This window comes from Sphaerodactylus townsendi, linkage group LG01 (assembly GCF_021028975.2).
Source record: "Sphaerodactylus townsendi isolate TG3544 linkage group LG01, MPM_Stown_v2.3, whole genome shotgun sequence".
Lineage (NCBI taxonomy): Eukaryota > Metazoa > Chordata > Lepidosauria > Squamata > Sphaerodactylidae > Sphaerodactylus > Sphaerodactylus townsendi.
This window is the reverse complement of record NC_059425.1, coordinates 127,367,830-127,384,852: the sequence shown is the minus strand read 5'-3', so window position 1 is coordinate 127,384,852 and position 17,023 is coordinate 127,367,830. Positions and strand designations below refer to the sequence as shown.

Sequence of the window (17,023 nt, the reverse complement as noted above, 5' to 3'; positions counted from 1 at the left end):
TTATGGCTTTTGGAATAAACTGGAACATAACCACCCATAATAATCAGTAGATACTTATTCCAATGACTATTCTTGGAAGTTAACTGCAAAAGAAACTAAACTTGCCTCTATCAATGATATGAATAGAAGCAAACCTACCTCATTTTGGAGCTCATCACCACTTTTAGTTGACGCAAGCATCTCATACAAAGTGCAGCAAAGATGTTCCATCGTTGGGCCTCCAGGAGTACCTTTTAGTGATTCATTCAGATACTTCCCAACCTCACACCACAGAAAAGAATCATCCACCTTCTTCAAGCTTTCATCATAACCATTTGGCAAGTGTTCTAAACTGCTAGTCAGAAATTTCTTGTAATCCAAGCTGATAAATTTCTGTCCCTCCATGTCCCCATTTACTGGCAGCTCTTCAGACTGGTCCAAATCGTGCATGTCAAATGAAAACACAATATTTTTACCAAAACACCACTGTGTGCCACCATTTGGCTCTTCTGACGTCTCCAGTAGGGCAATGAGCTGCTCTTCAGTGAAGTGAGAAGCAATCCGAGAGGCAGCATTGCAGGCTGCAGTAGCTGCTGATGATGGAAAGGGGCCAAACATCTGCTTAATGGCTTTGGTCTCTTCATGACCAACATACTCTTTCATGTAAAGTGTTTTAAACAGGAAAATAGCACCACTTTCAATAGTTTCTTGTCCATTCTCACATCCCACTGTTCACAGAAACAAAAATTGTAAGAAGGTAACAACCTGCAGATTAACCAAGTATCTAAAACAAGAAATATATCTTCTGTTTCTTGAAACAAGGTATCAGACAAGCATTAAAGTAATAGATTTAACAATAAATAGTATTCAGTGAAGTCAGACAATTTCCCCATTTCACATGCCGAACAGCAGCACATAGGGCCATTTTGCTTGGTACATCCAAGACAAGCCCCTTGGGAACAAGTAGTGCTTTTGGAGCTTAGCTTGCTCCAAGGCTTTCCAGGCAAAGGCAGTCTTCAGCCCTCTCCATTCTGTTTGCCCACACACCAACTCCTTCACAGGTAAATGCTGTCTACCTTTTTCACAGAACTGAGGTTCCTCTATCTTAGAGCCAACTGACATAATATGCAAGATGGTGTGGCTTGCTATGATAAGCTCTGCACTCTACCATTTCAGAATTTAGGTTGGATGGGTTCATATTTTGGAACATTTCCAAAATCCATTTTATAAAGGCTTTCTGCACACAGTAAATCTGCAGTTCTTTTGTTTTGTTTGGGGGGTTTTGGGCTGTCAGGTTGCAGCTGACTTATGGGGACCTCATAGACCTTTCAAGGCAAGAAATGAGCAGAGGTTGTTCGCTATTGCCTGTTTCTGCATAGCAACTCTGGACTTCCCTGGTGGTCTCCCGTCTAAATACTAACCAGAGCAAACCCCGCCTAGCTTCCAAAATATGACGAGATCAGGCTCTCCTGAGCTATCCAGGAAATACTAGGTGCTACTTGGTTTGTGTTCTTTAGGATTATTTATTTATTCATAAGAATTGTACGCTGCCTTTTCCTGACAGATGTCAAGCTCAAGGCTGCCAACAATGTAAAATACAATAAAATAAAACACATGATATACAAAATACCATTAAAAGATTGATCAAAAAATTAAATTCTAATTGATGCCCTACCAAGTTAACACTGCATAACAATACCCCTAAATCAAAACCACTGAAAAAATAAGAAGATAGGAATAGGAGTATGGAGGCCAACTAAGATGTAGCTGTCACTTTCTCAATCACATGCCTGGCAGAACATCCCAGTTTTACAGGCCCTGTGGAATTGAGTCAAATCTTGCATTCAACAGAGAGTTCCACCAGATTGGGGGCAGAGCCGAGAAGACTCTTTCTTGGGTTGAGGACAGAAGGATGTCTCTAGGGCCAGGGACCACCAGTTGGTTGTTACCGATTGCATATAATACCCTCATAAGAACATAAGAAGATAAGAAAGAGCCTGCTGGATGAGACCAGAATCCATCTAGTCCAGCACTCTGCTACTCGCAGTGGCCCACTAGATGCCTTTGGGAGCTCACATGCAGGATGTGAAAGCAATTACTTTCTGCTGCTGCTACTCCAGAGCACCTGGTCTGCTAAGGCATTTGCAATCTGAGATCAAGGAGGATCAAGATTGGTAGCCATAGATTGACTTCTCCTCCATAAATCTGTCCAAGCCCTTTTTAAAGCTATCCAGGTTAGTGGCCATCACCACCTCCTGTGGCAGCATATTCCAAACACCAATCACACGTTGCGTGAAGAAGTGTTTCCTTTGATTAGTCCTAATTCTTCCCCCCAGCATTTTCAATGAATGCCCCCTGGTTTTAGTATTGTGAGAAAGAGAGAAAAATTTCTCTCTGACAACATTTTCTACCCCATGCATAATTTTATAGACTTCAATCATATCCCCTCTCAGATGTCTCCTCACCAAACTAAAGAGTCCCAAACGCTGCAGCCTCTCCTCATAAGGAAGGTGCTCCAATCCTTCAATCATCCTCGTTGCCCTTCTCTGCACTTTTTCTATCTCTTCGATATCCTTTTTGTGGCGACCAGAACTGAACACAGAACTCCAAGTGCGGTCGCACCATGGCTTTATATATGGGCATGACAATCCTTGCAGTTTTATTATCAACTCCTTTCCTAATTATCCCCAGTATAGAGTTTGCCTTTTTCACAGCTGCCATGCATTGAGTTGACATTCCCATGTAACGATCAACTAAGACGCCCAAATCCTCCCTCCAGGAAGTGGGGGAGGGGTGGAATATCAAGAGAGATGGTCCCATAGGTAGGACACTCCCAGGCTGTTTTGGGCACTGAAGGTCAACACCAAAACCTTGAACTGGATTCAGTGCTCATCTGGGAGTCACTGCAGATGGCAGAGCACTGGTTTTATCTTTGATTCCAAAGACATTCCTGTACGGATCCTAGCTGCAGCACTCTGGACCAACTGAAGATTCCGTCGCAGTCTCAAGAGAAGCTCTGCATAGAGGGACTTACAGCAGTTCCTGAAGCAAAGTCAATTCACTGAGGCAAAGCCGAATTGAAATCTGAAGTCTTCTACTGCAAGATCTCCCAATGGGTCTGTAGTCTGAACAGTCACAGACAAAACATACCACCAGCATCACAGGATTAAACGTCACTTGCTCTCAAAAGAACTACTCAGGTTTCAGCTGAGCAGGACCAGTTACAAACAAGTGCTTTTTTATTTGTGCACTGTAGAATAGTCAAATAGGGCATGAATGAGCCATACCACGGTTCAAAAACAGTCCAGATCAGAGATATAATATAGCTTTGCCCAAAATATACTAGACTAAAATGTGTAGGAAGCTTTGGTGATGAGGAATTGCTTAGCAGCAAAACACCTATGCAAGCATCTATGCAACCACAGAAGATGGCAGGTTAAATCGATGGCATCTCCCTTTAAAAATCTGAGACAGCAAGGATTGGGGGGAACCATTTTGTCCGGGACCTTTGAAGGCCTGTTTCTAGTCACAGTAGACAATACTGAGCTGGTTTAAAGAACCTTAAATGGAAATGTAGGCAAGTGCAGTGGATCTCACTTCAGACCTGCCTACTGAAGCCTTTCCAGGTGGCTCAGTCACTAAGATGATAATGCAGGTTGATAACACATCTGTAGTCTATTGCTACAAATGTATTTGCACTATTGTTACAAACGTATCTGCACACAAACGTATCTGCACTACAAACAACACAGCACAGGTATGCATAGGCGGATAAACTCATAACAATGCATGTGGGCTTGTAGCTTTTATGGACTCCTTTGCAAACAGGATAACACAGTATCAAGTCTAATAACCAGTCTAACTGTAAGTTATTACTTACCTAATTCTTTGGCAGCTTGAAATATTGTCCTTAAATCTCCATGTAGAGATTGTTGTTTGTCCTTCCCTGAATTTTCATCAATAAATTTCACTATTTTCTTCCAGCTAATATCAGAGTGCAATAACTGTTCTTGTAAGTTGGATCTTTTGTTCTGAACACAAACAATATTAGTTAGAACATTTCTTTGAATAGGCAGATTGGCCATAATGCTAGAAAAAATGTGTTTTCAAATCTTCCAAACACTAAAATATCTGTTAATTCTTATACCCTGTCTCCCGAAAAGATAAAAATGCTGTCAGAAGTTGTTAGGCCAAAGTAGGTGCTTCTACATTTAAAAATATTTCCTTGGGGAAAAGATTGGAGGGGGCCTGCCCGCCCTCCTTCCCCCAGTCCAGGACATATCTCTTCCCACCTCTCCCTTTCCTCCCCAAGAAAGAATCACCCCAGCATGGAAAGAAATCAGCATTCCATACTCATGTTCTAACAGCCAATTTGGCCAAGATTCTGACTTGGCTCTAGGGCAGGAGGAAGAAAAAGCCCCCAGGGGCAGAACTGAAGCCAGTGTGCACCCTACTTGCCTTTCTGGAAAGACGCAGTGGGATGAGGCCTGACTGTTTTTGCCTCAGCTGCCTAGTGGAGGAGGGCCAACTTTCCAGCGGCTTTGGGCACCAGGAGGCAGAGCTCATGGCACCTGCAGCCAGGAATGCAGCCTCCTTAGATTGGGGGTGGAGGGTGAAGAGTTGGCTCTAGGTCCACCAAGGACTGTTACGGCAGCCTTGGGATGACACCCCTCCTCCAAAGTATGGAGCCGCTGAACTGGAGCGCTTTGTTGGGAGCCAAGCCTGGCTGCCATGCACAGGAGCATTGCCTGCCCAACGCCTAAGATGGAATTGGCGCAGTCCCTGAGAAGCCAGTTTAGGACTGCAACTCGTGCCCAGCCATGTTTTCACTCCCTGGCATGCCCAGCCAGATTTGGTGGTGACCCCACAGAGCATGCTTCAAGTGGCTGCAAAGTGAGTAAATCACGCAGAGTCAGGCTGCAAGAGGTCTGCAGCTTCGCTCCACCAGAGGTTGCTTGAGCAGAGAGCACCACAGGCACCAAGCAGCAGGGCCCAGAGAGTGCAGTCAAGCAGAGGGCAGCAGCGGATGGGAAGATTGGCCCAGCTTGACAGCCTCTCTTGCAGTTGGAGGTGCCCTCCTCTAGAGCGCCACTGGCCAGCCACATGTGACAGGGACAGGAACAGAGTGGAGCCCAGGTGCTGCCCAGCTGACTTCAGTCACAAGCAGCTTCAGAAGGAGGAAAAAAGAAGGTCCAGGAACTGGCGGCAGATTAATTCTCACTTGAAGTTTTATTTTCAATTGGACAGGATACAAAATTACACAAATAAATAGTTAACAGCAAAAAAATAACTTTTTGTTTTTCAGAAAACGCTGGGTTGTACCTGTCATTAATGAGTAGAGCTTGCCAAAGGCAACAACATGGAATAGGTTGCAAAGTGCCGAAGTTATGAGAAGGAATTAGCAGAAATCAGGTTTCCACAAATCTGTGCAAAGAAGATCAATCTTTGGCTACACTTGTCTAAATTTTCAATGCCACTACCCATACTGTTCCCACATTTCCCCACCTTTCAGGAGCAGGTTTTTCCAAGAACACATGAAGCAAGAGAAAGAAGATGGCAAGGAAACTTTCTGCAAATTCCACTTGCAGAAGTTTGGATCCAACTCACTAAATTCAATCCAAGTCTTTGTGTATGTTCTGTTGTACAGATTCCATTTAAGTCATCTAATCACTAATGTAAGTGACAGATGAAGGTGATAATAAAATCAGTTCACAAAACTTTTCTTGTGCTGCAAATCTGTGCATCCATTACAGTACCCGACTCAAACTGATGATGAATAGGCAGTCTATAACATCAAGAGCCATGAGAGCTGTCTCACACATTACACAAGACAAACTAAGATTTGCTACACTCAATAGATTCCCATTGCATTCACTAGCAGCATAATTCCATACAGAGTTACTCCAGTCTAACCCCACTGGTTTCAACAAGTTTAGACTAGAGTAGCTCTGCATAAAACAGCACTATTATATTTTGCAGCAAGCCTTTATTGGCATAGAAGTACTATTATATGCCCTAGCCCAGGAGTTTGCAACCTGCGGCTCTCCGGATGTTCATGGACTACAAATCCCATCAGCCCCTGCCAGCATGGCCAATTGGTCTGATGGGAATTGTAGTCCTTGAACATCTCGAGAGCCGCAAGTTGCAGACCCTTGCCCTAGCCTAGATAACGCATGAACTTGATGAAATGATCTCTAATCCATGAACACTTATGTCACAGCAAGTCTCTTAAGTCTTTAAAAGTACCACACGACTCCTGACTGCTTTTCCTGCACCTGACTGCCATAGCTACCTCTCTCAGGAATGTGATGTCATAAAGTCAACTGTCTACAGTTGGTAGCTTGTGCCATAAAACATGATCTTATAATGGATACAAAAAACACTATCTACATCCAATCCTTGACCATTTGTTCTTTACAGTCCATGTGACAATCTTACTAAATAATTGAGGAACATGTTCCCGATCATGAACCAGAAAAATCAAGGGCTGCTTATACTGACATGCAAGAAATCAGAATCAGTCCTGAAGAGATTGGGTAGGTGTAGGTGTAGACAATATTTCAATATCAAATTTTCAGACACCAATTTGTTTCTTTGTAATTTACTCTGTACAAAGATGTGACTATTTGGCAAAGGCTGATTCAGTTGCTGAGCTGTTTCTGCTAGCATGTCTTGTGCTTCACAACTGTCTGCTATTGGTTAAAAGTTTGGGTTTTCCATTCCCAAAGAAGATTCTGAGCTCAGCCTTCATGCCATGGCCTTTAAAAACAAAAAAAGGTTTAATTGGAAACTATTAAGCTAAAGCTGTGGTTCCCAACTTAGGGTATGCATCAGAATGTTTGAGGGTACTTTAAATAATGTAATAGAGGGAAAAGGTGGACACGTACACCCCCTTCCCAGGTTCCCTAAAGTGTGCCAGGAAACTTCCAGCCCCCAGGGCACAGCTTTTTTAATCAGCATAGGAATCAATCAGATACCACCTCCAAAAGGAAGTGAGGTATGGTTTCAGTCATGTGTGCTGGGGCAGTACACTGTGAAGGCACCTGATGATGATCCTGTATGAGGTAGGATGGCTTCAGAGATTTCTTTTTTCAGGTGGCAGAGAATTTTCAGAGGCATGGACAATGGTGTTTCTAGGGGGGCAGAAGGGCCAGAAAACCCAGGTGTCATTCATCTGCATCACGTGCGGGTGCATTCTCTTCCCCTCCTGTGCCCCCAGCTGAACTCCCCCTACCCCTGGCTGAACTCTCCCTGCCTTCTGCCATGCCCACTGCCAAACTCCGCCCACAATAATTACCAGCCACAGAACTATTCAAAGGGAGTCTAAGGGAAAAGCTAGCTGCATTTTAAAATGTACCTAACTTTCCTCCGTCAGTCTGAGCAGCGCCACAGCTGGGTTGGTAACACACTAGAGGCTGAGACATGGCACAGCTCAAAGGGACAGAGGAAAATCAGGTGCATTTTAAAATACAGCTAAATTTCCTCTGAGACTCCCTCTGGCTGGCAACACACTGGGGGTGGGAATCCTTCCCTGGTCTTGTCCCTACACCAAGTGTGTTGCTGCCCTTGTGCTGCTCAGATGGGGCCTCAGAGGAAAGGTTTGCTGAACTGGTAGCGGTGGGGGAAGTTCGGTGGGGGGTGGGGGAGTTTGGTTGGGGGATGGAAGGCCAGGGCCAGATACTATTTTGTAACAGCACACCACTGGGCAAAGGGGACTGTTAGGCAGAGGGACAATGGGTGTTCCTGAGCTGCAGCGGAGCCTGGGCGACGTCGTCAAGTCTCTCCATTCAGCAATGGGTCAGCTGCATGTGTGCTCTTTCGCGCTGCCTGAAAAGTGCGCCACAAGACCCTGCAGGGAAGCTCAGCCTGTAGCTGAACAGAGAGACCCGACTATGGCACCCAGTCACATGGAAGACTGTCAGGTTGGGATGGAGGGGAACCTGATCTCTTTCTCTCTGTGTTTCTCTTTTTCTCTCTCTTCCTCTTCCTCTATCTCTTTCTGTCTCCCTGTTTCTCTCTTTCCTCTCTCTATTTCCCCACTTTACCATTTTTAAAATAGGGACTCGGAACATTACATGTTTGCATGTAACGTGGATTTAGCCCTTAGTTCAGTTTCGCTACCCTAATTGCTTATCCTACCCTAATTTCTATGCTCCCTCTCGACTCAGGAAACTATGTAGGCTGAAAACCTGAGTTCTAGTAATCCCTGGACGCAATGCAAAGTACCCGCCAAACTGACTGCTCACCACTCAGATACTGTTAAGAGCATCAGATTACAGTTTTCAAGACTTTTCAAGTTTTTAAGAACATAAGAACTAGCCTGCTGGATTAGACCAGAGTCCATCTAGTCCAGCACTCTGCTACTCGCAGTGGCCCACCAGATGCCTTTGGGAGCTCACATGCAGGATGTGAAAGCAGTGGCCTTCTGCTGATGCTCCCAAGCACCTCGTCTGCTAAGACTCAGGTTCAACTCCTTACTATCCCGTGGAAGTTTTCTGGGTGACCCTACACCAGTCACACATTCTCAGCTAACCTGCCTCACACTGTTGTTGTGAAGATAAAAAGAGGAGAAAAACAATTTAAGCTTTGGGTCCCCATTGAGGAGGTCAAGTCACAGTATAAGTAAGCCAATGAATGATCCAGGCAGCCTGTTCCATTAGCATTTAGCATATTCATGAGCATCTTAAAACATCAACTTAACAAAGCCAATAAGAAGAGATTTCACTATTGCCCAAATGTTACTTAGCACATAATGTTGCTGGTTTGTAGGCTGTATAAAATTGAGCTGTAACTCAGGGACAATGAGAGAGGGAAATTCCCTGGGTTTGTAGTTTGCATCTTCAGAGAAAAAAATTACATTCCAGAGAACTAGAAGTAGTCATTTTAAAGACTGTTTAAAGTCTGTAATTGAGTATTCTGGGAAGTTGAAGTGGTTTCCCACTGGATTTACTATTTCTGTTTTCAATGTTTGGTTCGTGCCCATTTATTCTCTTGCATAACAACAATTAAGATTGGCCAGTGTAAATGGCAGGAAGTCACTGCAAACATAACAAATATATTTTTAGATTATTTTTAATGATGGGAGAATTAAGTATGATATGGCTTGCTTATTTATGAGAACAGTAAGTAGTATATCAAAGCTCTGAGACTGAAGACATTTTCCCTTGTTTTAGTACCCTTTGATAGAGTAATAGAAATGATAATATTAGGTCCTTTCTAACAAGGTACTTGAGTTTCTGTTGCCATTTACAAATATGGAGCTGGCAGAGAGAGCTTTCTCTGCTTGTTCCTTCATTTAAAAAAAAAACATAGTAAGCTGAACGTAGTTCCAGATTTAAGACTGTATCTTTCAACAAGTGAACCTGATTTCAAGTAACTAAACACCTCAAAACAAGCTTCAGGATGGCATTGAACACTTATTGTGGGTTTTTATAAATATCAAAATATTTTAAAGATTTCAAGTGTTAATAAATGAAATATAAAAAAGTATATGCAATATATATAGTTTTATATTAATTATGAACTTGAGCTCATTTTATCTTTTGAGGTTTGAGTGTAAATATACGTGCACTGGTTGCTCATCTTATTATTCCACTGCTTTTAATCCATTACTGGGTCATATATTTGCAGTTTAATCCATTATTGGGTCATTTATTTGCAGCAACTGTATTAATTAGAAACATTTTGTTAATATGGGGGCATAATTTTAGGGAAATGGGTTGCCAAGGGGTACATGAGTGAACAAAGGTTGGGAACCACTGGGCTAAACATTAATCTACCAACACCGATCTGCATCACCAAACTGTGATAAAGCAGCAAACCACCTACAGAATATAGATATTACAAAATAACTTAAAGAAAACACCAAATTCTCTACAACATAGCAGTTGGCCATACTGCAGGCCAGAACCATTTCACAGAATATCATTCTTTGTCCTACTGAGAGCAGCACATGTCATGAAACAAGAGAGGAAAAATTAGGTGCAGAGTTTTCTCATGCCAAATCTTCAAAATATTTTTTTGAATTAAAGGGATCTCATAACACTATAGGCTCCCCCTTTAGGCACCAACATCTCCTATCTGAGCTTTCCCAAACATTAAGATATGCAATAAATGCACAGCTTGTGGCAAAATGTGTTGCGTTCTTTAAGTAGATAAATCAAAGCAAATATTTCCCAATATGTACATTTTATTAAAGACTAATTACCGTTAAGTCAGCAGATTCTTCAATATAATCATCTTGTTTAGTGATATTTGAAAAGGAGCGCAGAGCTCCTGTTAGCCGAGGAAGGGCCATTTATTATCCATTCAGTGATCCATACGATGAGAGATTAACATTGCTCTCCAACATGCAAATTCCTAAAGAGAATAACAAAATCAAAATAAAGCTTTGTCAATTCTGTAGAAACTTTTTCAGATAAAAGGAAAGACAAAGACACTATTTAGCCAGCCAGCCAAGTAAAAGACATTGAGATGTAGTAAGTAAAGACAATTTTCTGTTTCTTGAAAATTTACAATATAGATTTGTCAGGTATTTTTTAAAGCAGGAGCAAAGTTCATCAAAAGAACAAAAATAGCTGAAATGAAACGGGTTCGTTGTTTTCCAAAGCTCCGCCCTACCTTCACTTCTACATGAACAAATAGCTACCATCACACTACCAATGTGGTTAACAAATGTATTTTAGTTTCCTAGATAAATGTATCTAGTTTCCTAGACAAAGAATTTCTAGCACTGAAAACCAGTACATCAGGAAAGTCTTTATAACTGATTTGTAACAAGGAGAAACACAAGAAATATGAACGGAGGGTCAGTAAAAAACAGCCTTTCTCTTTGCAGGTGCAACCTGTGCCCCCCCCCCCCCCGCTGAAAAGTTTGAAATTTGGGAGAACACTTAAAATCAGGGGAAGGATTGGCCTCTATGCCCTGCCTATTGGCCCTTCAAGGCACTTGGTTGGTTGCTATGTGACACAGGATGCGAGACTACCTGGACCACTGGTTTGGTCCAGGCCAGCAGGATTCTGTCTTGGTCTCAAATAACAGTGCACTTTTAAATGTTTTTAATACAAAGTTCCATTAAACATGCTTTGTAAGAACTGTATTAATATGAAAGGTTTTATGTAACGCTACCAGCAGCAATAGAGAACTTTAATTGATGTACATACTAGACATGCACAACATATTTTTCAAATACGCTTAATGTTCAAATAGGATTAAATTTAGTCAGCATTAATATAAAACGCGGCCCCGGACTTACCCGGGGCCGCCGTTGCGGCTGGGGTGGGTGAGAACGAAGGAAGTCCGGAAACAGGAGTGAGGCTGTGCCGGGTTCATAGTCACGTGATGAGGGCCTCGTCACGTGACAAGGGAGCTCGGGCGCGCTTATATAAGGAAGCGCCCGGCTAGCTTCGGTTTCTGTGGAGGCCAATGGAGCAATTAGACGAGTGGAGGAGTTGCTCGTTCTTGCTCTCCCTTTGCGGCCGCGTGTTCAGTCCGATTGAGCCTAGCCACGGCGGCTTCAAGAGCAAAGGCTATTAGGCTTGGGGGGAGTTATTGCGGTAGCCTTTGGAGTGGGTGGGGGCGGCGAATGGGCGCAGAGTCAGGCCCGTCGGTTCAGCGGACGTTTTCCCTCCTATCTCCTTTAGTTCCACACGCGGAACAGTTGAGGCGGCAGACAGGGATTGCCTGCGAGATTCTTGAAGCCCTCTTTTCCCCCTCAACTGTCTTTTCACGACGGGCGTTAGAGCTGGGTTCAGAGCTTTGGCGGCCATTTTTTTGGCGGGCTGATGCTTGGCCTCGGTAGCCATTTTAAGGGGGTGGGGTTACCTTTAACGGGGCTGGGGAGATAAGACTGTTTTTTTCTCTCCTCCCCCATTGTTAAATCTACAGTTTACTTAAAAAAAAATTCTTGTTTCCCTGTTGTATTCTCATAGTGGTCTTCTGCAGTTTAAATAAATTAATTTTTAAAAATAATATTTTTTTAAAAAGTTATTATTATTATTTATTGGGTTTATAGACTGCCCTCCCCCGAAGGGCTCAGTTAATTGTTAATTGTTTTATTGTTGACAGGTAGTTGATTGAGTAGTTTGCTTAGGTTTTCTAATTGATAGTTTCATAAGGGGTATTATTACATTTGATAGTTACTTACTTGTTTAAACAATAAACAGGTTTACTAGATGGTTAATTAGCAGTTCTTGGTTTAGTTGGGACTTTTAGTGGGGTAGGCTCTCAGTAGGTCTAGGCTGTCCTTGGCTGGCATTAGGCCAGTTGTGCGCATTGCTAGGCCATGGTGCCAAAACTGAAAGGGAATAAGAAAGCCCCTGCACAGCGCCGGACCTCAATCGTGGCAGGTACAAGGGATCAAGAGAGGGCACCCCTTCAATGGCACAAGCAAGCCGGGCGACAGGACCTCGGACCTGCTGCTCTGCAGTGAGGTCAGTAGGTCCACGCAAGAGCAGCCAGTGGGTTCCGGGTTCAGCAGGCTTGCTGCCCAAGGGGTCAGGATGTGCCCCTTATGTTCGCCCAACTTCCAACATTGCTTATTAATAAAATGGGCTGCGTCCAAAGTTTATTCCAACAAAAACTGAGTCAGTGGTCATTGGTAAGCGAGCCTCCACACATCATCACACAAAACACTATGGTGTTTAATGTATTGTTGAAGGCTTTCACGGCCGGATTCAACTGGTTCTGGAGGGTTTTCTGGGCTGTGGCCGTGGTCACATTAAAAATGGACTGATAACCCCACCTGCAATACAATTCACTCAACCACACCTCTGCATAGCAAGTCCCACCCAAACAGTTAATAATTGGTTCCCCACCCTGGGACATGGACAATATACCACACTAAACTTTCCCTTTTCACTTAGACACAGTGAGAAACAGACTTTTCTCTGTGATACACCTCGAAGATGCCACAGATGCAGGTGAAACGTTAGGAACAAAATCCACCAGACCACTGCCACACAGCCCAGAAAACCCTCCAAAACCAACTGTGGTGTTTGACAATACTACAAACTCAAAAATCGTCGTTAAAGCCAGTATTGTCTGTTAATACTCCTTTATATATGTATAGAAGACATGAAACCTGTTTCTAAATAATCTTTATTTTAAAAAATGGTTTCATTTTTTATTTCCCCTGTGTTTTAAGTGTGTGAAGGTGGGTAGCACAGGGGGTCATAATTTGTAAATGTCTGTCATTTTGGGTATCTGGAGAATTTTAAGCAAAACTAACAATGCAGTCCTAAGAAGAAGTATACCTTTCTAAAGCTATTGGCTTAAATGGAATGACAAGCATGAAACACTGCAAAGGACTGCCCAAAATGTTTAAACACCATAACTATGCCAAATGGCAGTGGAAAGCACAATCAAAGTACAGCCAGCTTATGGCAACCTCATAGAATTTTCAAGGCAAGTGACAAATAGAGGTCATTTTCCATCGCCTGTCTCTATGTAAAAACCCCACAGTTCTTGGTGACTTCCCATCCAAGTACTAACCAGAGCTGACACTGCTTGGCTTCTGAGATCTGACTATCCCAGCCTACCCAGATCAACACAACTATGACAAATAATACTAAATATGTTAACAAGTTAATAAGTTATGAATGAAGCATTTTATGTTCTTAAAGTGGTCAAATAAGTTCCTTTTACAGATTTTTTTTTCAAAATGAAAAAGTTCCTATTACTCAGTTGCTTAACGAGAAGGGGCTTTCTCCTGGAAGGATAGGAGGACATCTTGATGGGTGTTTTCCAACCGGTTATCAGGGAGGCAGGAACTCAAATCTTGACACTTCCTGTATAACTGCTTGGTCGCCCATCTTGATCCTCAGTAGACAACTGTCAAAGCAGTAACAGCACTTCCAACACAACAGGAAACCAGGAAGCGACATAACAGGACCAATAATGGTAACAATTAACATTAACCAAGTAATTCTAACCAGGCTTGAGAAAGAGTGTGGAGCAACTGTTGGAGATCCGGGGAAGGCCAAGATGTTCTCCTGTCCTTCCAGAAGGCCCCTTCTCAGTAAGTAACCAATGGACCATTCTCCTGGTGCTAGCTGCCGAGCCGCTGTCCTTTCCCACCGTTTGCGCCATCTAGGGTCTGATGCGGCAAGGCTTTTTGCTGTGCAGCTCGCAGGATTTAGAGGGAGTCTTTTTTGAAGCTGGCAGGGCTGGGGCGGCCTGGTCGGAGCACGAAGCCCTTAAGGCTGCTCTGGTCCTCTCAGCTGAGGTCCTTGGAGGGGGAGAAGGACCGAGCAACCATCTTGCAGGCTAGTTTTGGCGGAAAGCAGAGAAAATTCTCCAAGGCTATTGAGGCCAAGGGTTTTCTCGCTGGCAGGCAAGGGACAACAGACAGGGAATCACAAGTAAGACTAACCACACTTAAACACACAAAGGGAAGGTAAAAGGAAAATTCTGAACAAAGAGGAGCTTGTTCAGAACGCTGCTCTCCCTGCTGAGACAGGAAAAATACTGGGGATCAATATGGGCAACCAAGCAGTTATACAGGAAGTGACAAGATTTGAGTTCCTGCCTCCCTGTTAACTGGTTGGAAAACACCTATCAAGATGTCCTCTGCCTCCAGGCGAACCATTTTTAAATTAAATTTTTGTATTAAAGATGATCTTATTTTTTCCTTTCTCTTTGGAACCTGTATCTTGCCAGTTAACTTTATACGAATAGTCCATGCTACAGTACACAAAGGAAAAACAATGTTTGTGTAAGCAACAAACATGGATTTGGGAAAGAACCTCTTAATTCACATAGAAATTAAACCACAATTATAACTTCAGAGCTCCTGGTTGTCAACACTTCTTTTGTTGCACATCATTATGCTGGCCGACAGACAAGCTTTCAAACAGCACATAGGAAACAATTTCGTTAATGCAAAGCCACAAGTTTACAAGGGGAAAAGGGTGGAGAATTTATCCATGAGCCTTCAGAATCCTTTAGGATGGCTTCAAAGTTGAGTAGCAAAACAAGAAAGACTTTTTTCTCCCAGAGCTTCACAAGTAAACAACAGAACTATTGGGAACAGGGAGATAAAGCCATTTCTCTTGGCTGCTCTAAGACACCAAATGTCATTTCTAGAACAGTTAATCCCAACAAGCCCAATGCAGCTTTAGAGTCAAAGCTGTAGGATCTTAGGGCTGTATACATTTCAAGAGAAAATATAATTCTAAAACTGAAAGAAAGCATACTTCACACAGTGTTTAGTAGCACCATTTTTGCATGTGTACTTAGCAACAGATTTCATGGGGATTACCCTCTAGTAGGTATACACTGCATTGCCACTAATATTACTCAGTGTGAATGAAATTTACCAAGTACTACTTCAGTTGTCAGTTTTCCAAAATCAATATTACAGCATTTCAATACAGGCAATATTATAAATGTAATATAAATGTATTATAAAAGTATAAACGTATATTGCGTGGTTAGGTTGATTATTTTAGGAGTTTTATGCTACAACTATAGTTAGGTCATACTGCATCAGATAGAAAAAAAGTTGCCCTTTTGTATGCTGGGGATAATTAGGAAAGGAATTGAGAATAAAACTGCAAAGATTGTCATGCCCTTATATAAAGGAGTGGTGCGACCGCACTTGGAGTACTGTGTCCAGTTCTGGTCGCCGCATCTCAAAAAGAATATTGAGGAGATAGAAAAAGTGCAGAGAAGGGCAACAAGGATGATTCAGGGACTGGAGCACCTTCCTTATGAAAAGAGGCTGCAGCGTTTGGGACTCTTTAGTTTGGAGAGGAGACTTCTGAGGGGGGATATGATTGAAGTCTATAAAATTATGCATGGGGTAGAAAATGTTGACAGAGAGAACTTTTTCTCTCTTTCTCACAATACTAGAACCAGGGGGCATTCATTGAAAATGCTGGGGGGAAGAATTAGGACTAATCAAAGGAAACATTTCTTCACACAACGTGTGATTGGTGTTTGGAATATGCTGCCACAGGAGGTGGTGATGGCCACTAACCTGGATAGCTTTAAAAGGGACTTGGACAGATTTATGGAGGAGAAGTCGATTTATGGCTACCAATCTTGATCCTCTTTGATCTGAGATTGCAAATGCCTTAACAGACCAGGTGCTCGGGAGCAACAGCCGCAGAAGGCCATTGCTTTCACATCCTGCATGTGAGCTCCCAAAGGCACCTGGTGGGCCACTGCGAGTAGCAGAGAGCTGGACTAGATGGACTCTGGTCTGATCCAGCTGGCTTGTTCTTATGTTCTTACGTTCTTATGCCTTGCACCATGGCTTAATAAACAAGAATTAATGATAAAAACGCTACCTAGATTCTTCAGAGAATCCCAACTGAAATGTCACTGACAGTCACATTTAATAAGTACATTTTGCAGAGTTTATAATTAACACCACGCTACATAAAAAGGAATGGACAGCACAGCCTTCAATATTCCTGTGAAGAAGGTTCCAAAGCCTGCCTTCACAAAGTACTCAACTCATTACATAATATACACCACCAACTTAAAGCAATATAGACCTTTTTTTAAAAAAAAGGACATACTTTTGTTACAATAATAGGTATTTTTAAAAACAAGCAAGCAAGCAGTTGGAGAAAGGCTCTGGATTAATGAAAACCTATCACTGGCTCCCTTGTACAGCTGGCAAAATAGGAGCCAGCCTTCGGAATGATCCCTTTCCTCCTCTGGTAGAAATTATACCATTTTCCTCTTCTTAGCCTTGATCATGATTCAGAATTAGTTACACATACACTACCCACGGATTAACACTGAAAAGGTTCTTCCTTCACTAGGATTTGCTCATGTGCCTCACAGTCTGGTTTGAAATCCTAATTAGTTAGGCTGGGGACAGATGCAATATTGAATCATGAGTAAGGGCACTTTCACACATGCAGAATAATGCACTTTCAATCCACTTTCACAATTGCTATTCCTCACAGCAAAATCCAGCTGCAAAGTGGATTGAAAGTGCATTATTCTGCATGTGCAAAGGTGCCCTAAGATTGCAAAGAAAAAGAATAAAGAAGTTGAGTCAGAGACAGCAGGGTTACAAAGCACATT

The 17,023-nt window shown here is 42.7% G+C and overlaps 1 protein-coding gene across 2 annotated transcripts in view; it reads right to left on the bottom strand.

Moving 5' to 3' along the window:
- Positions 1-17,023, bottom strand: part of ASCC3 (activating signal cointegrator 1 complex subunit 3) — a 280,545-nt gene that overhangs the window by 260,958 nt on the left and 2,564 nt on the right. Inside the window, exons 1-4 of one of the 2 annotated variants that reach the window (XM_048493903.1) lie at positions 11,235-11,317; positions 10,187-10,338; positions 3,860-4,010; positions 139-707 (exon numbers count right to left, since the gene is read on the bottom strand). In XM_048493903.1, the coding sequence (XP_048349860.1) occupies positions 139-707; positions 3,860-4,010; positions 10,187-10,276 (810 nt within the window). In that variant the 5' untranslated portion in view covers positions 10,277-10,338; positions 11,235-11,317. Of the gene's footprint in view, positions 1-138; positions 708-3,859; positions 4,011-10,186; positions 10,339-11,234; positions 11,318-17,023 lie in introns of those variants that run through there. The other variant, XM_048493913.1, reaches the window with a different exon arrangement.